At 45.8% G+C, this 23796-nt stretch overlaps 8 protein-coding genes across 8 annotated transcripts; 6 read left to right on the top strand and 2 right to left on the bottom strand.

Annotated features, from left to right (window-relative positions):
- Positions 1-424: 424 nt before the first annotated feature.
- On the top strand, positions 425-652 carry CABS01_15145 (uncharacterized protein; the record flags this gene model as incomplete). The annotated part of the gene is made up of 1 exon (XM_060548482.1): positions 425-652. The coding sequence occupies one exon, from the start codon at positions 425-427 to the stop codon at positions 650-652; it is 228 nt and encodes a 75-aa protein (XP_060392161.1).
- A 2921-nt stretch (positions 653-3573) lies between these two features.
- Positions 3574-6208, top strand: CABS01_15146 (uncharacterized protein; the record flags this gene model as incomplete). The annotated part of the gene is made up of 9 exons (XM_060548483.1): positions 3574-3673; positions 3727-3761; positions 4286-4373; positions 4699-4723; positions 4790-4841; positions 5092-5106; positions 5331-5393; positions 5459-5946; positions 6004-6208. 9 exons carry the CDS (start codon positions 3574-3576, stop codon positions 6206-6208), a joined length of 1071 nt encoding a protein of 356 aa, XP_060392162.1.
- Positions 6209-7014: 806 nt separating this feature from the next.
- On the top strand, positions 7015-8071 carry CABS01_15147 (short chain dehydrogenase; the record flags this gene model as incomplete). The annotated part of the gene is made up of 2 exons (XM_060548484.1): positions 7015-7093; positions 7158-8071. The coding sequence occupies 2 exons, from the start codon at positions 7015-7017 to the stop codon at positions 8069-8071; spliced, it is 993 nt and encodes a 330-aa protein (XP_060392163.1).
- Positions 8072-9552: 1481 nt separating this feature from the next.
- Positions 9553-12452, top strand: CABS01_15148 (serine endopeptidase; the record flags this gene model as incomplete). Its single annotated transcript, XM_060548485.1, has 4 exons — positions 9553-9660; positions 9715-10468; positions 10529-11302; positions 11365-12452. The coding sequence occupies 4 exons, from the start codon at positions 9553-9555 to the stop codon at positions 12450-12452; spliced, it is 2724 nt and encodes a 907-aa protein (XP_060392164.1).
- A 629-nt stretch (positions 12453-13081) lies between these two features.
- On the top strand, positions 13082-13708 carry CABS01_15149 (uncharacterized protein; the record flags this gene model as incomplete). The annotated part of the gene is made up of 1 exon (XM_060548486.1): positions 13082-13708. One exon carries the CDS (start codon positions 13082-13084, stop codon positions 13706-13708), a length of 627 nt encoding a protein of 208 aa, XP_060392165.1.
- A 140-nt stretch (positions 13709-13848) lies between these two features.
- On the bottom strand, positions 13849-15464 carry CABS01_15150 (benzoate 4-monooxygenase cytochrome P450; the record flags this gene model as incomplete). The annotated part of the gene is made up of 2 exons (XM_060548487.1): positions 13849-14208; positions 14280-15464. The coding sequence occupies 2 exons, from the start codon at positions 15462-15464 to the stop codon at positions 13849-13851; spliced, it is 1545 nt and encodes a 514-aa protein (XP_060392166.1).
- A 597-nt stretch (positions 15465-16061) lies between these two features.
- Positions 16062-17734, bottom strand: CABS01_15151 (uncharacterized protein; the record flags this gene model as incomplete). The annotated part of the gene is made up of 2 exons (XM_060548488.1): positions 16062-16153; positions 16219-17734. The coding sequence occupies 2 exons, from the start codon at positions 17732-17734 to the stop codon at positions 16062-16064; spliced, it is 1608 nt and encodes a 535-aa protein (XP_060392167.1).
- A 524-nt stretch (positions 17735-18258) lies between these two features.
- On the top strand, positions 18259-18945 carry CABS01_15152 (uncharacterized protein; the record flags this gene model as incomplete). Its single annotated transcript, XM_060548489.1, has 3 exons — positions 18259-18288; positions 18338-18394; positions 18457-18945. The coding sequence occupies 3 exons, from the start codon at positions 18259-18261 to the stop codon at positions 18943-18945; spliced, it is 576 nt and encodes a 191-aa protein (XP_060392168.1).
- Positions 18946-23796: the final 4851 nt, after the last annotated feature.

The following is a 23796-nucleotide window of genomic DNA, read 5'->3' on the forward strand; positions in this document are numbered from 1 at the left end:
AGGAAAGCAAATTTCGCCTTATTTTCTTGGGCGAGCTGGTAGCGCTACTGCCCTGGTACTTTCTTGATGCGCCGATTATCATGTCAGCCGCAAATCTCGGCGAAATGACTCAACATCAAGCAGTATCTACTCAACGTCCGACTCAATGTTTCTCATAGACCCCGTGCTGAAGACTTCGAGAGTGATCTGTGAGGACAAGGAAGCAGGGCTTTCCTGCGGTGGAGGCACCATGGCATCTGGCTTGCGGGTGTTGTCGCCTAATCGAGCTAGTCCACTTAGTGAGTGAACGATCTCTTCCCAGAAGAAGACGAAAGTGAATGACGATAAGCTACTGAGTGACTCGATTCGGACACTCCTGGTCCGTGATTCTTGGCATGGCTCCATCCAGATCATATATGCAGCTGAACGCTCAACGTCCTAGAGCATGTGGAGGAATCTGCTGCTAACTGTGGTCAATGTTAGATGTCGGTGCATCTGTGTGGCTCTCCAAACTACTGCCAACGGATTCCTGAGTCAGGCAAAGCGTGGCCATCGCTTTTCATCGTGTGAGGGATCCTTTGATTGGGTCAAATTCATAGCTGGTATAAGCTCTGAATGCATCGACGATGGGCTGCTCTGTGCCTTTCTGTTCATCTATCTACGGCTAGTCTAGTGGTCTGTGGTTCTGCAGTGCAAATGCCATTGGAAAGAAAAATCCTGCCGCTCACGGCCTGCTGTGGCGGCCTTATCCATATCTGCAGGATGGGAGGCAGGAGCATCATTTCGACTTTTATCTGCCCAGTCATAGCTGATCAGGAATTCTCCAACGTCATGAGCGATTTATTTAGACTTATTTCCTCACCTGTTCATGAGACGTGGTCGGATCTCGGCACAGGCACAGCCTCACCTAGCGTGCAATGAACACCGGTCGGAAACTCACACTTCTAACGGGGCAAGGCCCGACCTCCCGACAATGATCGCCATCATGAGTCTTCTTCGAGAACAACGGGGTCTAGTTGCATCCAAATGTGGCTATCAAAGAAAGCATCGCTACTCCCAATGGCCCGAAGTCAGAATATAGCCGTAACTGCCAGCGTCCCCAGATAGCCGCGGTGGGTAATAAGCCGTGGGGAGGCATTGGGAGGCGTGGGGCGGCAGAGGTTGCGACTGGTTGGACTTTCCCATCAACTCAATTTACAGTAAAAGTCATCTTGAGAAAAGAGTAAAGCTTCAGACGACAGAACGATGGGGGTTTTGTGTGAAACTGGAGATTCCTGCCCCCCACCGCACACCCGACCCCAGCATGAGAATAACGCCACGGCTGCTCCCGGTTGTGTGTAAGCCCGGCGAGTTTTGTCCTCTCGGGATATCCGGTCAGGTTCGGCCTCTCCCTGCAAAGAACGCGTGAGTATTATGACATGACGGATTGGCTCAACATAGTCAATGTCGGAGATATGAAACGACCCGACATGACAAGGCCCTCGAATTCCTTTCTGGGCGAAATGGGATATCAAGGCTAGTGAAATATGCAGTACAGAAAAACGTATGCGAAAACACATGGAGCAACCAGTTGATTCCTCATTGTAATGACTATGCTCATCTGAGTGGACTCAGCCACGTCCCATTGGCCATGTTCATGGCATATGAAGCGTTTTCGGAGGTGCCCATTCGAACTAGAAACGTTGACGCTATGCTGCTGTAGGCAACTCCAGAATGCTTGATATCACCCAGACTTCAGACGAGAAGCTCTGGCACACAGTAAGTACGCTAGGAGCAGCATAAGCTATTCTTCATGTAAGGTAGCCAATGCAAGATAAGGTGGCTATGGATGGGGACCGTGGACTTTTGCCTGCCGGCCACTTGCACCTAGAACTTTAATGAGGCGAACCAGTACCCCGCGGGACTGACAGTTCCCCGCGCGACCTTGGCGAAGTCGTGAGGCACTGAGTTTTTGTTTGCGTCAGCTCGCCCAATTGGGGTTTGCAATAAACTTTCTACGCCCAGTCATATGTGGTTGGGGATTGCTGGTTGGAGAGGCTAGCACCCAGGCCGTCGGATAGGGCTGAGGACAATACGACCAAGTACGAAAGCGGGCAGAACAGGGCCAAGCCCGTTCTAGCTGGCATGGGCTTAGTCTGGAATCAGGCCACGATGGTAGTTGGTTGTGGCAAACGATGCAATCGAAGGAGTTTAACATTACCGAAGATTTACCAAGCTTCGCTAGTTTCGACTCCAGGAGACTACGAGCAAGGGTTTAGCCTGCTTTCAAACCACGAATTGGGTCGTAAGTAGAGTTCGCGCACCTGCACCCGAGTCAACGCATGCATATGTTCCTCGACACCTGAGTTGTGACCCTAGCGGGAGGTCTAATCTTGTCCAACATTCATTCGGATAACATCACGGCAAGTCAAAGTCAGGCCATTTGTGCACCGTTTGAGTTCCTAGCCCTGGTGAAGTAATCCGGCTGGCAGCGCTGATACCATTTCCCATGGCGATCATCGATGCAAGTTGCGATGGCGATGATAACAATGAACATATCTGTCGTCAGTCACTCGCCTCAGCCACTAGTTCGGACATCATTCCGGACCAGAAAGCTGTCCAACGCAGCGGGGGGGAACAACGCCCAGACCCAGGAGTACATATGAAGTGATGATTTATACCAGAGTGAGAAAGAGAAAGAGGCGACGAAAAGAAGCAGGCCGCCGCAAAATAAAACACGAGTGGGTGATCATCTTGTGAATTCAGCAAGCTACTCTACTATAAGATGAACAGATATCAACCTAGTAAAGCGAAGCTCTTGATTGTATGACCTCAAGGTTTGAGAGGGAAATCCGAAGTTGATCCACAAGTCTCTCTCAGACCTGCGGGTAATGCTCACCATCTGGAATAGTCAAGGAAGCCTTCTTCGGATAAACGAATCTTCTGAAACAGATCATCACAACTCTTTCTCCAATGGAACTCCGTGGCTGTCGCACTGAGCTTTTAGATAGGAACACGAAGTGAACGATGCGGCGGGTGGGGCCGACTCCAAAGAGGGGGAACGGAGGCCTTGACCTCCAGACATGTGTCTCTCTCGATATGCACCCAAGCTACTACTATCCAAGGAATAGGAACGGGCCTAGAAACAATGGGGACCTGAGCTGAAAGGTAGGGAGGGGAGGGGGGTCAAGCCATCAAAGTTCGGCCAGAAGTCCAGCAGAATCCATTCCACGAGGCGTCTGGATGATTGCGAGACTCAAGCATTGCCTGTTCAAGGTTCAGTAGCGTCCTCGAGAGACATGATATTTGTTACATGTAGGCCAAGAACCATGGCCGGCTAGATCTTTCAGGACTCATTGGACAGGGATCGGGCTACCAGCCTACCTTACCTTGGATGGTCCTCGTGGGACGATCTCCTGCATCTCGACTCGGAAATCACGGCCCGGGGTCTATCAGTGCTTTGAACTACGCACAGCTGTGATGAACATGAAGCGGGGATGGTTTACATATTCCAAGACCCCCACAACACACCTTGACCCCGACGATATAAGCTCTCTTGTGTCTGTTTCCTCTGCCATCCCATCCATCATATTCCATTCCAAGCTATTTCATGCGATGTCTTCGCCGACTTCAGTAAACACCACGGACGTTGGCGGGAGAGTATACAAACGTCGACCTGGCGCTTGCGAGACTTGCAAAGTACGAAAGCGAAAATGTGGGTTGGGATGCTCAAACAAATCTTCACAATGACAACCTGACAATTTTTAGGCGATGGTGGCAGGCCGAGCTGTGATAAGTGCCTCGTAAGTGTACTGGTGCCTCGATAGTACCACTAGATTCTCATGATCTGCAGTCATCCGCCTCCTTCTGCTTCTATGTCACACCGAAAAAGAGAGGAAGATCCAGCCAAAACAGTAGGGAGATCCAAACAGACTGCGTTGATTGCCATACAGCAACTAAGCACAACCTCTCAGGCTTGAACGCAACAACCAGACAGATTGCTTCATTCGAAGACTTCAGCTATGCGTCACAGCAGTCCACATCACCCCCATCACCAACAGACCACTTACGCTACTTTGGGCCATCATCAACTCAGTCGTCACTCTCTGGAGTGAACAGACTCTTGGATCTTGGGCAATTCCCGACCGCTATGACAACTGAATCCCTCGAAGAACACTGGGGACCGTTGTCAAGTGGTCTATTGAACTCGCCTGAAGCTCTAGGAACACAAAGCACGGAGATCATCGCCAGTCCAGTCTCTTCGGCATTGGAGTATTGTTGGAGCACACAGCTTTTGTCCAATGGACATAGCGTTTCTGGTCCACAGGATTTTGACGGTCTGGTAACAGCCGGCTGGAATCTTTCAAATCTGCAGACAGCCAACGACGAGAGCACTGTCGACCATCCTGTTCGTGGTATGACTACGTTTCATGATTTTGGAACACCTGAGCTTAGCTGACAAGATGATGAGTAACCTCTGCGTACTCAACAACCGATATGGTGAAGCTCCTCATAGGACGGGATCGAAGTTCTTGCAATTCTAAACAGTTCGGACAGAACCTCATGGATCTTGTAGACGAATCTACCACCTGCTGTTACAGCCCGAAGCTTCCGGAGAACACTTATCAAAGGGTTCAGCCCAGCCTTGAAACACTAGTTGAGTTTCTTCATGGTACACTGCTATCAGTTCCAAGAGCAGTCTAGATAGATATGAAGATAGGGGCTAACTTTGACCCTTAGCTTTCACCGCATCTGAACCATATCTGTGAGTCATTCGAAATTATAGCATACGATTCTGACAGATCGATTGTTCTCTAACAATCTCTCGTAGTGGGTCGAGATACATAGGAGAGACTGAGATTTCACGACTCTTCGAAGATGTGGTTATGAAGGGGATGTCGGACCATGTCAATAGTTCGATCGTGTACGCGGCCCTTTCTATCGGTTGTTTGACCTCGATGAGGCGATCCGGAGTGTCACAAGAGACAGAATCGCACATGAGATGCTTATATAGCAACGCAATGGTGCACATCGAGAAAATACACATGTGCCCATCAACAGCTCTGAGCTTTAAGGTACCTCTACACACCACGCTACTTGAGTACAGCGAGCCATTCTGACTGAACTATTTAGGCGCTTATTACACTTGTAAGTATAGGAGTCGATTTGAAAGTCTTCTAAAGACTAGTATGTGAAATTCTCATTTATAGCTGACACCATTCGCAAAGCTCGTTGCCTCAGCCTTGTGGAAACCAGCGGACACGGATTGGTTGCTAGGAGTTGCAGTCTCCTGCGCCCAATCCCTTAAACTAAACAATCTAGCATGCTTGAAGACAGTTTGTCAAACGAACGAAGAGGTCGAATCATTAAAGCACGCGTTCTGGCTGCTGTACACCATCGAAAAGCCGTATCGATTGCGAAACGGACAAGCTTCGGTAAGCCTGCCGACTCTATGCATTAGCCATATCAGTCATACACTAACCTATATACTCTTGCCTAGGCTTTGAATGATGCCTACATCGACCACGAGCCGATGTCTTCCGGGATCGAAGCTAGAAAGCCGTTGATGCAAACCTTTGGGGTTCATTACCGTCTAGCTCAATGTTGTGCCAGGATAGCAAGCGACTTTGACAGTCAGGAAGCTCTTTCACAGTCTATGGTCTTCACATCAGAGAATCTAGACAACTGGTTAGAACAGCTTCAACAGTTGAAAGTTGACGTCTTCACGACACGGCATCAGCCCGCATTAGCTATGACGTGGGATCCGAGAATCGCCTCACCGAATAGTCCGTGTATGACACCTTCAGAGGGGGATATCTCAGCAAGCCTACTCTACTTCGAGCTAGTGTTGTGCGTCTGTGGACGTTTTTCAGCTAGTTCTTTGGGTGACTCAAGCACTGATAAGATTGAACAAAGGGTTCTTGAGTCTGCTATTGATATCTTGAAATTACTCGTCGAGGTCGATCCCACCAAGGCGGGTACAGATCAGTATGTCTCCGTCGCGTTGTCTTCTTCGCTCTTAGCACTAACCTAACACTCTTCCAGGAATTTGGTGCGCATTGCCGTCAGTTCGTTCTGCCTCGTTGCGACTTTCATCTCAAGGGCGAATGAGCGGGCCACGATCTTCAGATATCTGGTTTCAACGCTCGGTTTCTTCGCTCGGATGACAATCAATTCACCACTCATGACTCTGGGGAAATTCAGCTCCGTGGTGGACTCAGTGCAAAAGGTACTCAAGAATGATGGTTGAAAAGCTATTAACTAAGGTAGTTTCTGATTTACAATTTCAATACCCTTCAATAGATTAAGCTTCAGGTTCCCTGGCGAGTTTGTCTTGGTATGGTACGTCTTTTTATGCCCTTTCTCGTCTTTCTGATGGGCAGGTGTTGAAATTCCGATGGCCTTCAGTCACCTAGTTGTAGTAAAGATTTACGGACGATTGATTTTTACATGCTTTCATTTGAATAGCATATCAGAATGCTGGTACATTTCGAATATCAGCAGTCCTCCATCCGATACTTGCTCTACGACTCTGTAGGATTCTATTGTCTCTAGTGAACCAGCCACTCGTTGATCTTGCTCTCTTCCAATCGGCATTGGTGGGCAAAAATGTAGTGGCATCACAGTACCTACTTGAGGCAAGTCTAAGCGCCTGGATGAGGTTAGCCATGCCTCCACTCGTCTCAACGAGTTCCTCTGCGGGGTAAACGGAGCACGCCCCGTGGAGAAGCCATACATGGCGTTACAGACTGCGTGGACCTGTCTTTTGCCAGTTCGTCTCAATCGACATAGCTCAGGGTCCGATCGTCGGCCTCGTGAGCGTGTACAAGCCGATCCATGCTCTCACCCCTCGCCAAAGTTCTCGATGTGCTACTTACCCCTACTCAATTGCCCCAAGATTAACATCATTCAGATCACAAAATCGTCTCCCGTAGCACCCTCATAACACCGTGGTACATTACTTCAAAGTATTGCCTTCGTGAACTGCGAACGCCGGCAATCAAGTTTCTATCGATTAGCAGCTGGTCTTTCCATACTTCCAACATATTCGGCGAGATGACGGACCCCACCAAGAAATCAATCGCACCTTATAGCGTGGTCGGAAAGACGGCCATTATCACAGGGGCTGGCTCAGGTATCAACCAAGCGGACCTGTCACCACCGCATTAGAAAATATTTAGTAATTTCATTAATCCCAGGTATCAACTTTTCCTTTGCTGAGCTGCTCCTTCAGCGTGGTTGCAATGTCGTCATTGCTGACCTGGCTCTTCGGCCGGAGGCGGAGCAGCTCGTTTCGAGCTACCAAGACAAGTCGAACGCCAGGCCACGCGCAGCCTTCGTCAAGACCGATGTGACATCATGGCCGGCACTATCCAACATGTTCAAGGTCGCCATGGAGGAATTTGGGAGCTTCGACATCTTCTGTCCCGGAGCGGGTGTCTATGAGCCGCACTGGTCCAACTTCTGGCACCCTCCTGGGTCATCCGAGAGCAAGGACAGTGTAGAAGGAGGGAAATATGCTCTGCTTGATATCAACATCACCCATCCCATCCGTTCTACGCAGCTGGCCATCTCGTACTGGCTTCATCCCAAGGAGGCCACGAACGCCGCCTTGCCACCTTCTATCGAAGCTTCGCCCGAAAACCCAAAGCGCATAGTTCACATTTCATCAGTGGCTGGACAGGTTGCAAACATCAATGCTCCTCTCTACGCAGCTTCCAAATTCGCTATCACTGGATTCGTCCGCAGTCTCGCTCGCTTGGAAGAGACAAATGGGGTCCGCGTTAACGCTGTTGCACCGGGTGTCGTACGGACGCCGCTCTGGACTGAGCATCCGGAGAAGCTGGTCAATCTGGACGAAGCGCAGGATGGTTGGGTCACCCCGCGAGAGGTTGCTGAGGCAATGCTACGATGCGTCGAGGAGGAAGCTCTTGTCGGAGGATCAATTTTGGAAGTTGGCAAAGACAACACGCGCTTGGTCGAAGCTTTCAACGCGCCGGGTCCAGACCCCGACCCAAAGAGGGGCCTTGTTGCCAGAAACGGGTCAAAGGGAACGGACATGGTCTTTTCTTGGTTGAGGGATGCCACCAAATGGGCTGTTGGCAGAGATTGATATTACTACATGAGGCGTTGAAATTGCATGTATGTAGGTTGAAAACGCACTCTATGGTCGTAATGTACGTCCTGCATATCCCGGAGTGCCTATACTTAATGGCGCCGGGCGACGAATGTGGCTTGGACACTTGACTACGTGTAAGTTCTCAGGTATCCAAGGTAGTCTGATATTAGAAAAGCTCGCCTAGCGAGACTGCGCAACCTTCGACTATCTCCGACCAATTCACTTGATGAGGTGCCTGGTGCACTGACAGACGATAGGAGTCACGAAATCAATTTTGGGTTGCTGCACGGGGGCGTGATGAACAAAATTCACAGATCGTGAGAATAGCGCATAAGCCAATACCATTAATGACCGCGGCAAACGATAGCACAATTGTGCAGCATCAGGTCTAAACAGTACGGAGTATCCAAACTTGTATCAGAAGAAGCGCGTGCTCCAAAGGGTTTTAGCCGAAGGCGTTTGACTACGAGGGCTGGCCTATGAGCCGTTTGACTTTCGACCCCCGGTCTAGCGGGCCAACGAGAGATGCTCCCCTCCTATGGCTGTTCGAACGAACAAATACGGACGTCTCGGCGCGGCCAAACCGGAGCAGGTACGGGCATGTATGGTCTGGTTGCCTGTCTCCAAAGTGGGAACCAGTCTGGAATCGAGTCTACACATAAACTGATAATGACCCCCTAGTTGAGGTGGGAGTCCCGTGCACTTTGCCTGAACGTAACGGAAAAATACATACTCCATAGACCCGAAGACTACCCATAACCCTAATCCTAGCTAATGACCCGAACCTAAGCCCTACCCTAACCTCTAACCCTAGCCGTTATAGGCTTAGATTATGCACGGTACTCTCATCTCAACTATATACTTTAACTATATTAGGCTAGAGCCGTGCACGGTACTCTCACCTCAACTAGGGGGGGTCATTATCAGTTTGTCGCATCACTCTCTGGAATCTTGTGGGTGTCAGCTCATCGCACGGAAAGTTTGCTCAAGCAGAAATTCAAGCTCAGTTTCCCAAATCAATGCCTTGTTAAGAGACTTGGAAGCATGATCTTGCCACGTGCAGTCCAGGTGCAAGAATCTAAGAACTACAATGACACTGTGCGTACTGCACGCTCAGAGTTCAAGCTGTCACTAGGCCAAAGGATGAGTGGACAGAACGGACATCCAGGGCCGACCCCTTTATGCTATTTCTGCGGCAAGGCGCAAGAAGCTCGTCGAGGATCGTACAGTGAGGTGTACGGAGAAGTCGGTAATTGCGCTCAATTTGTTAGAGTTCGGCCACTGACAATTCGGCTTGCACCGAAAGCGAAAGCCCGTATTGCACTTTACAGTAGGGGCCAAGCGATGGTCTGCGCGAGTCAGGGGTCTTTCCCAGGAACTTCAGATCTTTTATAAGGATTGAGGCGATTATTGATCGTGGTCGAAGGATCACGGTTGAAATTATTCTGGTTTACTCAGCTGTCCGCCGGACCATCATGAAGTCATTCATTAAGCAGGCTGCCTTCGCAGCTTGCCTCCCATGCTTGGTTGTGGCTGATTACAATGACGCGTTTGTTGTTGAGTTCGATTCATCAGTGCAATTGGTAAAGCCACCCAAGTGTGTCCCGGTAGCGTAGATGCCACTAACCTAGCAACAGAGCCCAGCAGATCTCATCAGCCGGACTCAGGCATCTTTGGCAGTTTCTGGCTTAGACTGCACTGCATCTTCGCGATATCATTTCACTCACGCTGTATTTCAAGGCGGATCTTTCAACGTCGACTGCACCAACAATGGAGTTTCTCAGAAGGCGGTGCTGTCGACCATACAGTCGATTGATGGCATTCAGAAGGCCTGGCCTGTAACTTCAGCAGCACCAGCCGTCCACATGCCGAGAATTCCAGGTATTTCTGACGGCGATTGGGGAAGCAGCACTCATGGTTCGTCCAAGCGCGACTTGTCTCAGGTCTTGGCTCTCCAAGCAAGAGACAATATCGCAGCCGATACCTTGCCGACGCATGTTGATACTGGGGTGTCGAAGCTACACGCCAGCAATATCACTGGTAAAGGCATCCGTGTGGCAGTCATTGACAGCGGTTTCGACATCGATACTCCGGGCCTCAGCAAGACCAACATTGTCTATGCTCACGACATGACAGACGGCGACAATGATGTTCGTGACAACTGTTCCTTCCATGGCACTCATGTTCTGGGTATTGTAGGAGCCAAGGGTGATGAGGGGAGGTTTGGTGTCGTTGGCGTGGCCCCTGATGCCACATACGAGCTTTACCGCATCACAGGTTGTACTTCAGGAACTACGGATGACGCGATCATCAACTCGTTCCTCGAAGCTGCAGAAAGAGGCGTCGACGTTATATCATGTTCATATGGGGGTGCACTTACTTTCCCTGAAGGTAATTCGGCCCGATTCTAAGTTCTAAACTCAAAGAAGGGGAAGTACTGACAGGTTCAAGACCCCTGGTCTATCGTAGCCACACGACTGTTTAACAACGGCACCTATATCTCCCTTGTAGCCGGAAACGGTGGCCCTGGCATCTTCACAGGCGCCAGCCCTGGGGGTGCAGATGCTGTCGCCGCCGTTGGGTCTACCGACAACTCGCAAACTCCTTACTACAACTGGGGAGGCAATTGGACCGCGGGAGGTGAAGGTGGATCGCTTCGCTTTGTCCCTGGCATGCCGTTCGACTTCCCATCAAAAGAAGGGCTGACAGTCTGGACTTCAGACACACCCAACACCAATGGTTGCCAGCTGCTCCCTGATAAGTCTAGTTTGCCGGCCGACTTGTCCAAAGTCATTTTCCTCTCCCAGTTTGACCAATGCTGGATGGCAGCCGATAACTCTACAGTCTCACTCACGAAAGAGTTTGGCATCCCTTATGTCATGTACTACAGCTGGAGCAATTACACGGTCTCTGAAGGCCCGCTATTCCTCAAGGTCTCCGCAGCAAACCAGAAAGGGGCTGTCACGGTTGACTATGAAACAGCAAAGCAACTACTGGATGCCAAGGCAAAGCACGGTTCCGTTCAGGTGTTCCTTGCCAACGAGGTCTCTGTTGCAGATGTTAATCTCACTTATAAGGCCAATAACCGCTCTGGTCTCATGAGCTCCGTATTCACCAGCTGGGGCCCAACTCTTCGAGCAGGATCCATGCCCGCATTCCATGCCCCCGGAGGAAATATCTTGAGTACTTTCCCTGGATGGCTTGGAGGCTATGGAGTGGTCAGTGGTAAGTTGAACCTCTATCCGCGAGCTATGCGAGCACTGTCATTGATAGGTGTGTTACGTTAGGCACTAGCCAGGCCACCCCGTTTGTCGCCGGCATCGCTGCGCTTGTCAAACAGCAGCATCCAGATTACAGCTCTGAAGATATCCGGAATGTCATCGCGGCCACATCACGGCCTGTCAAGTGGTACGATGGAAAAGGAAACACTGGAGACTTCCTGGCACCCGTCTTCCAACAAGGGTCTGGCCTTGTCGACGCGTGGGGAGCAGTTCACTCGACCACATTACTCAGCGCCTCTGCCCTTTCATTCAATGACACGGCCAACCGCCCCAAAGAGTTAACCTTCACAATCAAGAACACCGGGTTGAAGACTACCACCTACGATCTGAGTCATGTTGGAGCCAGCTCTGGCTATGTGCTTGAGAAGGTGGATAGCTACCAACTCACTGAGGCCGTGGTGTATCCAGTGTACGCCGAAGTCAGCATCAACCCTACAACTCTCTCAGTTGAGCCAGGGAAGACAGCCACTGTTTCGGTTTCGGTCTCAAAAGAGCCTGCTTTGTCGGAAGCTTCAACTCGTGTGTCCTATTTTGGAGGCTACATCAACATTGAAGCCAATGGTGCAGCTGACATCAACAAACTCTCGCTACCCTACACCGGCTTCGGCGCGCCATTGACTACCTTACACAGCATCAACCGGGACAAATCTTATCTGTCGTCATACAATGTAACTGCCGGCAAGGCATCGCATGCCGAACCAGGCCGCGTTTATACCTGCACGTTGAACATCACCGCAGATGTTCCAGCTTCGTTCCCAGGCAATGAGTTTCCCGGCATCGAGGTCTTCCTCTTCTTGCAGTCGCGCAACATGAGCATTCACATGGTAGACGCAAAGACTGGAAATGTAGTGGTCAACTCCTACCAGAGTACGTCAGAGGTCCCATGGAACGGTTCCACTTGGTATTGGGATGGATCCGACGATAACAAAGCTCCCGTGCCGGCTGGTACTTACATCTGGCGCGTCAAGGCCCTGAAGATGCTTGGAGATGCGGCGAAGGAGGAGGACTGGGAAACCTGGGAAGCCGGTACATGGGTTCTGGAATACACTGCTGACAGCATTTTCCCTTCGAGTTCAACGATTCCGAAAAGGTAACGCAATAATATGGGAACACCGAAATAGATAAGGTCAATGCAAACCCAAATGATGAAGTCTGGCGAAGATGGGATTTACATCCAGTGGTGTTGAACACGACCAGATAAAGTAAATTTATAAGGTCACCACGAAGAAGAAACTAAAACAATTGGAGTCTCCGTTCCCATCTTGAGCTCTTTAACAACGTTACCTACCTTAGCCTGGGGAGTCGCGACAGGTTAGTCAACCCCTGTTAAGCTCGCTTGCGATGATGAGCCACCCTTGGCACTGGTCAGAGAAGTAAGACCTAGCGGAACAACCTTGCTGCCTTGCACGTACAGAGGACTTTTTACTTCCCAGTTCGGGCAAGTTTGTCTCAATGAGCCGGAAAAGATCCAATGATATCATTCTTCTGCATAGGTTTGCGGCGAAGTGCATTTACACATCATGTGGTCTGTCTTGTCTTCTGGCAATGCTAAGAGGATCCTCCTGCTCAATTCTCGGACTTTAAATAGCTGCAAAGCCATCCACAGAGCTATCAGTCTCCGCTTTCATTTGGTGCTATAACATATCGCTTGACCTCTATCTAACGCACAAAGACTTGAGCAATACAAATCCAAATTTCTCACGCACTGCGATCCATTTTCAGTATGGGCTGGTATGAAATCACCGACGACTATATCAAAGACTCGAAGATCAACATCCCAGTATGCGAAACTCTCCAACTCAGAGATGTTTACGGCGGAACCCAAAGAACCATATACCGCGTTGATCAGAGCGGACGACAGTTTCCAGTGTGGACTGTCAACGAGAACATTGAAAGCGGCGTACTTGCGATTGTCTCCGCCGACCCCAGAGCACAGGTCCCCGCAGGCAATGCCGTTGGTATCATCAAATACCACACCATGTCCTCAAGAACACAAATCACCCTACGCAGATCAGAACTCAGTCTGGGGCTTACGGACTACAGCCATGGACACGAAATCAACTTCAACGGCTGCAACTACCGATGGGTTATGTCCAAAAATACCATGTCGACGAACACGCTTTACCTGAAGACCGATGGGAATCGAATTTTAGCAAGATGGTCAGGAAAGCCCGAAGGTCGAGGGGGCGATCCAAGTCCGGTTTTTGAACTATTCGTTCCCCCTCAAACGCTGGACATGGACTTTGTGGTAGTCACCGGTTTGGCGGCTGCAGGATACTGGAAGAAGGCAGACAAGCTCAAGAGCCCGATAAGCAAGATTTTGAAAATTATGGGAGGCCTGGGTCCATAAGGTAAATTTGTTCTGGCAGGTAATGGCATTGAAGCCCATCATGCTTTTCATTTGAATACCAATCGGCTAAGACTGTTGTAAATGCAAGGATCCTCGTGGCCTGCGTTGAAAGATTGTTTATTCCCACTTTCGGTCAGGTTCTAGATTGCCAGAGGACGTCTCTTGATGTGCACCAACAGAGGTGGTTTCTTCCAGATGGACCAGGCTTTGTGCTTAGAATATGGCTGTGTCCAATTGGTCGAAGACGAATCGAGCTTCATATCGTATTCCCATAGCAGTCGCGAAATGATGACGCGCATCTCATTGTATGCCAAGTGTTTCCCGATGCAATTGCGAGGGCCATACGAGAATGGCTGGATAGCGTCCCGCTTGTCCGCATAAAATGGAGACTTAGGGTCTTGAGCAACACTGGGAAGCCATCGTTCAGGAGCAAAGCTCTCTGGCTCAGCGAAGTTGGAAGTTGATAGACCGGCAGCGGAGTGATGAACCCCAACACGAGTCTTTAACACGTCTCTGTTAGCAAATTTTCAAGCTTGGACGAGGAGAGGGTCAAAGACTGTGAAGCACTTACCCCTGGAGGGAGAAACATTCCTTCAATGTACGCTGGTTCTTTTGTGTCTGGAACAATTCTCTCAAGCGAAGTCGGCACGGGTGGATAGAGTCTGAAGGTCTCGTTGAGCACAGCGAGGAGGTAAGGCAGACGTGCCGTAGCATCCGTAAAGTTGATTTCGCCGGGTGACTTAAAAGCAGCTCTGACTTCTTCAACTGCTCTTCTGTGTGCATGAGGCGTCGATAAGAGGTAGAAAGTGCAAGCCGTCATCAAAGTGGCCGTGGTATCACTACCGGCGACGAAGAGGGTATTCGAGTTTGTGACAATCTCTTCGATGGAATTAATACTCTTCTCGTCTCTCCCACGGAGCAAACCTTGCATAAAGTCTTTGCGGATGATTTCAGAGTCATTCCCCAATCGCTTGTTTACGGCTTTTCTGGTGTAGTCAAACTGGTCCATAAAGCCCTTCTGAACATCCCGCGCTAAAATCGGCAAGACGATCCACGATAGCGGGCCAAGTAGTGTGTTAAGTTCGAAGAGCTTTCTAGCTCGCTCGATAAACATGAGGACAGAGCTTACCACATGATGGAACTCGTTATTGTCGAGACCACCCAAAGACTCTCCGAACGTCAAGTCGCCGATAATGTCGAAGGAAGCGATATGGAACCATCTCCCCATCTCTGTCGGCATTCGGGACTCAGCCACATCTGATAACCTTCGTACGAGCTTATCGACATAGTCGTGAATGATCGGCTCTTGGTCAGCCAGAGACCGTGGCGAAAAAGCGTGGGCTACTCCTCGGCGAATCCGAGCATGGTTGACATCATCGGCGTCGAGGATGTTGGAGTCAGGGTCGAGTTGCTTGGAGGCACTGTACTTTGGAAACTGCCCGTGCCCATGGCCGTAGATAGTCTTCCAGGCCTGGCTTGTCGTAAATGTCACCGCATCTGGCGAATAACGTACAACATTGCCGTATTTCCTGTGAAACTCGCGGATATCTTGGTCGATGGTGCCGAACAGTATCTTGAATTTGGGAATGAATGGGAATATGGTCCATGACTTGGGGCCTGGAATGTGACTCAACCGCGAGAAATACGCTTGATAAATGCCTCGAGCTAGATAAAAGAGCAGGCAAGAACCGAGTGCCACTAAAGCAATGTGAGCCAGCGGCTGAGTTCTCAACAATAAAAAGGAGCTCAAAGCCATTGTAATGATATGGACTGAGCTGCCGGTCTTGGTTAAGTCCACGACCCAATCGACGCCAAGTCCAACGCTGGAACTGAACGTCTTTATGTCCGCAAGGTGCTACCGCAGAAGCCCTCTTGACTGACGCCCATAAAGCCGCCATCACATCTGTAACATCATGACTCCACTCCATTACTCAGTTTCTTGGCATATAGCTGTCGCTTGGTAAGATAGCGACGTTATCGCATGATTTGTTCCGTTGCACAACGTCACGTTTGATTCCGCCTCTCCCCCGTAACGGATGTGCCCATCCTTGCTCAACGGCTGCCGGACCAGGGCTGGAAGACACTACGGAACGGTCCGTAGCCTGCAAGTGGCTGATGGATGCTCGCATGGAGGAGACCGCACCCCGCATCGGGGTTTGCTCTTGGCCGCGAACCCGATGTGGCACCGCCGAGAAATACAATATGCACGCTGCCGCGCCGTGAAACCGGGAACAACGCCGGGTCGGCGCCGAGCTTCCGCAACAGGAAAGAACAGATGGTATATTTTTATGTTCGACTCACGAGCAAGCAAAACCCCGCACAGTTTCCCCTAATAAACACTTTCCATCCCTTCTTACTGGACGGTGAAATCCTGGAGGCCCGTGTTGAGCGAGTCATTGATGCGTCGAGTATACTCGACGACGCCGCCAAGGAAGTTGAGCATCTCTGCTATGAAGTCAGCGATTTTCCTTGAGTATTGAGCAAAAAGGGGCGGTAGGATGACTTCTTACCTTTAGGCTTCCCTGGAATATTGGTCCCCATGTACTCAGACTTTGTCTGGGGCAGCAGAGTCTCGTCTCCAATACGGTTGACAAGTTCTCGCCACTGTTGCTCAACATCCGGACGAGGGTTAATGTAGCGTTTGCCGTTCTTTCGCAAGTGAACAAGTGTGTCGCGGATCCAACCGCCCTGGAGCTCAGCACACGTAGGTCCGTTGCAGAACGATGTCGGACCTTGAGGCCCGTAGACGAACAGTGCATTGGGGAACCCAGCAGTCATCATTCCAAGGTGCGTCGTTGTGCCCTTCGCCCACTTCTCTTTCAATGACTGCCCATTCTCGCCTTTAATATCGATCGCCAAGATACCTCCCGTCACTGAGTCAAAGCCAGTAGCAAGAATGAGAACGTCAAACTTGTGCAGCTCGCCATCGGCGGTGAAGACACCGTCGGGGACAACCTCCGCGATGGCATTGGCCTTGGTGTCAATCAGAGCCACGTTGTCACGGTTGTAGACCTCGTAGTATCTCTGCTCGAGAGTAGCTCGCTTGGTTCCGAAGTAGTATGGCGGCTTCTCCGGGGCAAGAAGCTCCTGCATCGCGGGCTTATGGACGCGCTCCAGGACCTTGCTGCGCCAGAATTCGTATGCGTGTTGGTTGGCTTCTCTGTTCCGGATGACATCTTGATATGTCCCCAACCAGAAAGATAGTCCGCCCTTTGCCCAAATCTCCTCAAAAAATGCCTGGCGCTCCTTTGCGGTTGTCTTGGCACAAGCCTGAGGATTGAATTCGAAGTCCAGGCCAGCAAAAGTGTTCTTACGAAGCTCGTAAAGCTCCTTGTATGTCTCTTTTTTCTGGTCCTCAATAGAAAGGGGAACTTGTCGCATGGGCAGGGCGTAGGTTGGGCTGCGTTGGAATACTGTCAGGTGTCCAACTTCGGGGGCAATCTCCTGTATGACTTGAAGACCGCTTGAGCCGTTACCGACGACACCAACTCGCTTTCCCTTGAAGTCAATACCCTCCTGAGGCCACTTCGAGGTGTGACACGAGACGCCAGTAAAGCAATCAAGGCCCTTGAAGTCTGGGATGTTTGGTTTCGCAGCGAAGCCAGTACAGAGAATGAAGTATCGGGCGGTCAAGATGGACTTGTCGCCAGTGGTGATGGTCCAGTGGAAACCGATTTTGTCGAAGTCAGCACTGACAACGCGGGTGTTGAACATAACGTCCTTCTTGAGGTGTAGCTTGGACTCGACATGCTGGAAGTAGTTTCGGATCTCTTCTCTTCCGGGATACTTCTCGGACCAGGTCCATGGCCTCCATATCTCTTCTTCAGAGAACTCATAGAGAGGCACGGGTGTATCGACACGTGCTCCAGCGTAGCAGTTCCAGTACCAGACACCGCCAAGATCGGCTGCGTCGTCGATCACAAGGGTCTTGAATCCAGCCTTTCGGAGCTGGTCAAGGGTGTAACATCCGGCGAAGCCACCACCAACGATGATAACATCGTATTCGGGAGAGGACAGAGAGCCCATCTTGCTGGGAAGAAATTATAAACAAACTTAAGCAGGAACTCGGTAGGTAGGGTAGGAAGTCTAGCTAATGAGACCAATGATCATGCAACTGACTGAAAATAGAGATATGAGGAAGAACCGCATGCACCTTTATGATGCAGTTGAAGCATGGCGCCGAATGTGAGAGCTCATCGCCCCACGAGCTCACGTAGGTGCGGGCAAACTTCCGCAGGTTTTCTGGATTGGCGGGCCTATTTGGTTCATTTACCTCTGCTCTCTCGACCATCATTGTGTAATTGGCTCCGGCATTCCTCAAGTTCGCAAGGGGCTACGAAACTTGCGAATGATTGTTCGGACGGACTAATTCATGGCTAGAATTTGTCCGCGACTGCGCGGGCCGCATGGCCAACTGCGGCGATTTTCAGGCTCATAGCGAAGTCTAAATATGGAGACACTGCTCTCTGCCGTAACTTTCTTTCCCACTGAATGCTGAACCGTCCACAGGATAGACACAATATCTTGATTACTCTATAAGCACACTCAACATGAACGATAAGGGCTTTGTCGAAGATGCTGTCAGTATCAACAATTTCCATGCGAGCAGATGAATCTGACTGGTAAAAGAGCAATTATGCCGACGTTCGGAAGCAGATTGACTTTCTCCACATGCCAGCCAGCAAAGTTAGTGATACCATATCATTGTAATTCTATAGACAAGGCCTAGGCTGACCTTTACACTAAAGTATCACAAAGAAGAATTAGCGATAGAAGAGCAAGAAGTTATGGACCAGCTTTACCGTGGCTGGTTGCACTACTGGAACAAGGAGTCGCGCGAAGACTACCACAATGGAATGGTGGGCGCTCGGCGATTCTATGATTTTGATGACATGCTCAGCTACGACATGTTCGGCAACACCATCCGTGGCAGCTTCAAAGAGCACTTTGACTCCATCTTTCCGTATTGGAATGACGGCAACATGGAGTTCAAGGATATTGAAATCACGGCTCTGTCCAAAGAGTATGCCTACTCCACCATGATACAGCATACCTGGGGAACAGCTGGCGGTGTGCCATTTGACACAGCTTTTAGAAGGACGGGAATCGCGCGGAAGAACACAGAGGGGCAGTGGAAGTGGATTCACGAGCATTTGAGCTTTCCCACTGATATGGCCACCAAGGCGGCCGACTTCACCAGCTCGCTGGATCCCTTGAAGGCAACCAAGATGAATTAAGATTGCATTGGACCACAGCTTCTTTAGACTGGTAGCGTTTGTTTGGGGTCAAGGTGCTATGATAGGACAGGCCATCGTGAAAGCTATCTTGTTGGGATACTGGCGGGAAGCGGTGGAGGTTGGCAGGGGGTAGAGAGAGAGAGATGGCTAGCGAGAAATTGAGCAGCGGTGGAGATCTAGAGCCTGGCAAGTTCATCCGCGATGGACCGTGATGTACCCAATTTAGTCCGCACTAAGATATCCAGATGGTGCTGTTGAACCCACCTACTCAGATGTTGAAGTCTTCAATGATCTCCTCAAGCATTATGAAGTACACATGTATTCTCACAATGCTTCTAATATTAGCTACTTCGAACAAGCCACTACTGGCATACAGGAAGCTGAAATCATCAAAACCCAGCATCGCGCTTCGTTGACCCGTCTTGAGGCCACATATGAGGTACTTACAGTGGGATGAATGGTCGGCAGAACTTGCATTGGCGTAGTTGATATGCAACATAATATCCGCAGGAGTGAAATGGACCATTCTCAGGCTTGAGACGTTACAAAGGTCGGCCAAAAATGGGTTTTCCAAGGCACAAGGGCGAAAAGCCAAGTCAGGCACCCACGTCTCAGCGAAGCGCGAACGCCCTTGTGTTAGTGTTGACTGACTGTTCTGCCATTCTAATCTCCAGCTGTCTATTTCATGTGAATAGCTACTGAAGTTGATGTCATGAAGGCGCTCTGTCGCGGCATGTGGGAGCCTCACCTGGCGTCTTCTATTTAGGACATGACGTACTTATTTGTGCATTGTGTCTCGGAATTTGTTGAGGGAATCGCGATGTATTATGTGTTGGATAGCGGCCAACTGACGGGTATTCGGAGGGTTTGAGAGTGTAAGACAAGAGACCCAGGAGCGAGACACGCCTAACTCGGAACAAGCACCTAGAGATCTAAGAGGCCAAGGACACGGTTCGATCGACAGCATCTATGCGTGATATCCTGCTTTCAACAAAGTTATGAGAACAGATGCGCTAGCATATGGAGAATGCATTGGGGCTGATGTCTCAATAGGCTGGCGGAGCTGAACGATCCAAGACATCACCAACCCGTAAAGGGTTATACAGTGAGGACCCATTAGTTTCAATACACCTCCCAGTGCGTCAGCGTAAACCCACTAACTTTATTATACTAATATAAGTAATATCTCTACTATTTAAGTAATAAGTATATCTCAGAAAATTCTAAAAAATATTTTATTATTAAAATAATATAAAGATTATTTTTATAAAATTTCAGTAATTTTCTCCATTACTTAATTAGTAGTTAAAAAACTAGTACCCGAATTTTTTTAAAATATACTAATAAATATAGTATTATTCGCACTCTTAACGCCTTATAATCTACTATAAATAAGATTTATTTTATTATATTTTAGAAAAGATTTAATTATTACGGCAGTAGGTATTAGGGCCCCTATGGGCCCCGTAGCTTAGCCTTAAGCTACGAGGCTAAGCTCTTAGTAGTTATATAACGAGCTAAATTACTAAGTCTAAAGGGCTAGCTCGCTAGCTTTTATTTACTATTCTATTTTTCCCCTCTTTATATTAAGTTTTTAGTTAATTAAGTTAATATAGTAGCGTTTTAACTTACTTCGAATTCCCTTTTATAATACTATTTAACGTTATTTAATTAACTATTTTTTTAAAAATAGAACGATAATATTTTAATTAATTAATTATTTATTATACTAATTAACTACCCTTACTAAAAAAGCGTATAAAAGAGCTAAGTAATAACTAATTAAATTAATTATATATAAGTAGTATAATCGATATTTTTTAAATATATACCCCCTTTACTAAATATAATAGTTAGAGAATATAGTTAGAGAGGCTAGGTCTCCCTTTGTATTAATAGCTTTTAATAAAATTACCGCTTTTATAAGTCTTAATAAAGCGTTATAAGCCCTAATAAAAGCGCTAAGTTCTTAGTTATTAACTCTAAAGTCGCGCTATTTAACTAATTAGTAAAGCGCTTTTTATCCTTTATTACTTAGGCTAATTACTTAGTATACTTTAGTAACGTAGCTAATTAGCTTATTTTATTTATTTATATTTATAATAATATCTTTTTTAAAAAAAAATACTAAGTAATATATTAACCTCGACCTTATTTAAGAGCTATATTTTAAAAATAATAAAAAGACCTTATTTAAGTAAATTAAATAGTAGCTAAAAATACGTATTATTTAGTATTAATTAAAGTAGGTCCTAGTTTTTATTATTAACTAGCTAAGTAATAGTACTAAGTACTTATATATAATAACTTATAAAAACCTCGATTTTATATATATTATTATTATAAAGCTCTATATTATAAAAAAAGCCCTTACCTAAGCTTATATTAATAATATAGCTATAGTTAAAAGACTAAAGTAATTAAAGAACGGCTCTTAAGCTAGCTTTATTTAAAATACTACTACCCTTAGCGTATTAAAGTAATAGCTAGTATATTTAAAAATATAAAATAGCTATAAGACTACTTTAACTTCGTCCTATTCCGTTACTTATAGCTCTTAAAAAATACTTAACGTACTTATTTTTATAAGTAATAATACTAGCCTTAAGTTCGACTACTAGCTCTAGCATATTATAAAGTACTTAAAAAATACTAATTATAATACGAATAAGTACTATTTAAAATATATTATTAATAAAATTAAAAATAGTACTACGGAGTTTATATACTTAATACTAACTTTTAACGAGATTATTATAGTTAAATAGCTACTTTATAAGCTTAAATCGGCTTATACTAGCCCGATTATTATAAATAACGCTAGTTATAAACTAAATATACTTATAATTATACTTAAAAACGTTTATTAAAAGCGCTCTATATTTACTAAGCTTATGTATATTAATAAGCTTTTAAAGTCTTAATAAAAGCGCTATTTTTATAATAAGCTACTTATATATTTTTATAACTAAATTATATTAAAGTACTTAAATAATATAGCTATTTTTTAAAAATATATTAAGTATATTACCTAGTTAATTAATATAATATAGCCCCTTTTTATAGAGGACTACTTAGCTAAGGCTTCTAATTAAACTTACTAAACTTTAAATAAAAATAATAAAAATAATAAAAATAATAAAAGTACTAAAAGTACTAAATAAGACTAAGGTCGTACTTCTACTTATAAAATAATCACTAAAGCCCTATATTAAAAGCTTAAGAATAGTAACGCTTATTTCGTTTATAATAATACTAAATATATTTCTAAGGACTATTTTAAAAAACTAAAAATTATTATAATTATTATTAATACTACCAAGGGCCTTATTAAAATAGAGTTAAGTTTAGAAAACTAGAACCCTTAGTAAAAGTAAACTCTTAATTAGGGGATATATATAAAAAGGATAAAGAATTAATAATTAATTTAGTAAACCTATAGGATCTTATAGGGGGCTAGCTCTTTAAAATAAAGCTTATATTAGTATTTAATAAATATAAAATTTATTTAAAAACCTTACTTAATATAAGAGCTAATAAATACGGATTTATAAATAACTATATAACCCTTTTATTATAACGGTTCTATATAGCCCTATTTTATAAATTATAATACCTAATCCCTACTACCGGATTTAATAAAAAGTAATTAAATAATACTAGCGTAGTATAAACTACTAACTTATATATTAATTAATAAGTCCTTTTAAAAATACCCCTCTTTTAGCTTAATACGGGCTATTATAACTTAATCCTAGGGTAAAAGTAGTTCGAATACTACGAGGTAAACCCTAATATTTACTATTAATATTTAATATAGCTTAAGGACCTATTATTATAAAAAACGCTCTCTATTATTATTAGAAATATTAAAAACTTATATATTCCGGAAGTTATTAATATATAATACTAAATCAATACTAATTATTAATAAGACCTATTTAAAATAAATATAACCCGCTATAACTAAAAGCTTTAATAGTAGCGAGTAAAGGGTATACCGATTAAAATATTACTATACTTATTAAAAATAATAGCCCGTTAAATATAATAGTTAAATAAGGTTAAAAATAAGAAAAAAATAGAACGCGCCCTTAATAATACTAGTATTACTCTTATAAAAAGGGCTAAGTAATAAAAACTATACTTAATAATAGTATAAATAAATATTATTTTTATTAACGCTCCCGCTTTTAAAAAAAACTTAAAACGAAACGATATTAAAATAAGCTCTATATTACTTTATAAACTTAACTATATTATAAAAAAAAAAAAAAAATAGACCCTTTATATAATAATAACTAGGTTACTTATAACTTTATAATAACGAACTTATTAAAATATTTACGGCCCTAAACCGACGTTTTTAATAAGGTTATTAATAATATACTAACGCTTTATAAGCTATATAACTATAAAATCGAGCTCTTAAAAAGTAATAAGGAGAAGCTAACTTATTACCCTTTATATAAATAGTTAGTACCCGAGCTAAAGGTTATAAAAGCCTATTTACTAAAGTACTTATAAAAAGGATTTATCGAACTAAGTAATACTCTTTTCGCGTTATTAATATTATTTATAAAAAAATATAATAATAACCTACGCTTTTATATTAATTTTTATAAATTTAATAAAGTTATAAAAAAAGACCGCTACTTATTACTACTTATTAATAAAACCTTTACGTAGCTAAATAGGATAAAAGTATTTACTAAGCTAAATATTAAATAGGCTTTTTATTATATTTAACTTAATCTAGCTTTTAAGGACTTAACGACGTTTAGGACCTATTATAGGGTATATAAATATAAAATAATACCTTTTAAGCTCTATAATAAGCTTACTACGTAT

This window comes from Colletotrichum abscissum (genome assembly GCF_030869225.1).
Source record: "Colletotrichum abscissum strain IMI 504890 chromosome Unknown Scaffold_62.1, whole genome shotgun sequence".
NCBI lineage: Eukaryota > Fungi > Ascomycota > Sordariomycetes > Glomerellales > Glomerellaceae > Colletotrichum > Colletotrichum abscissum.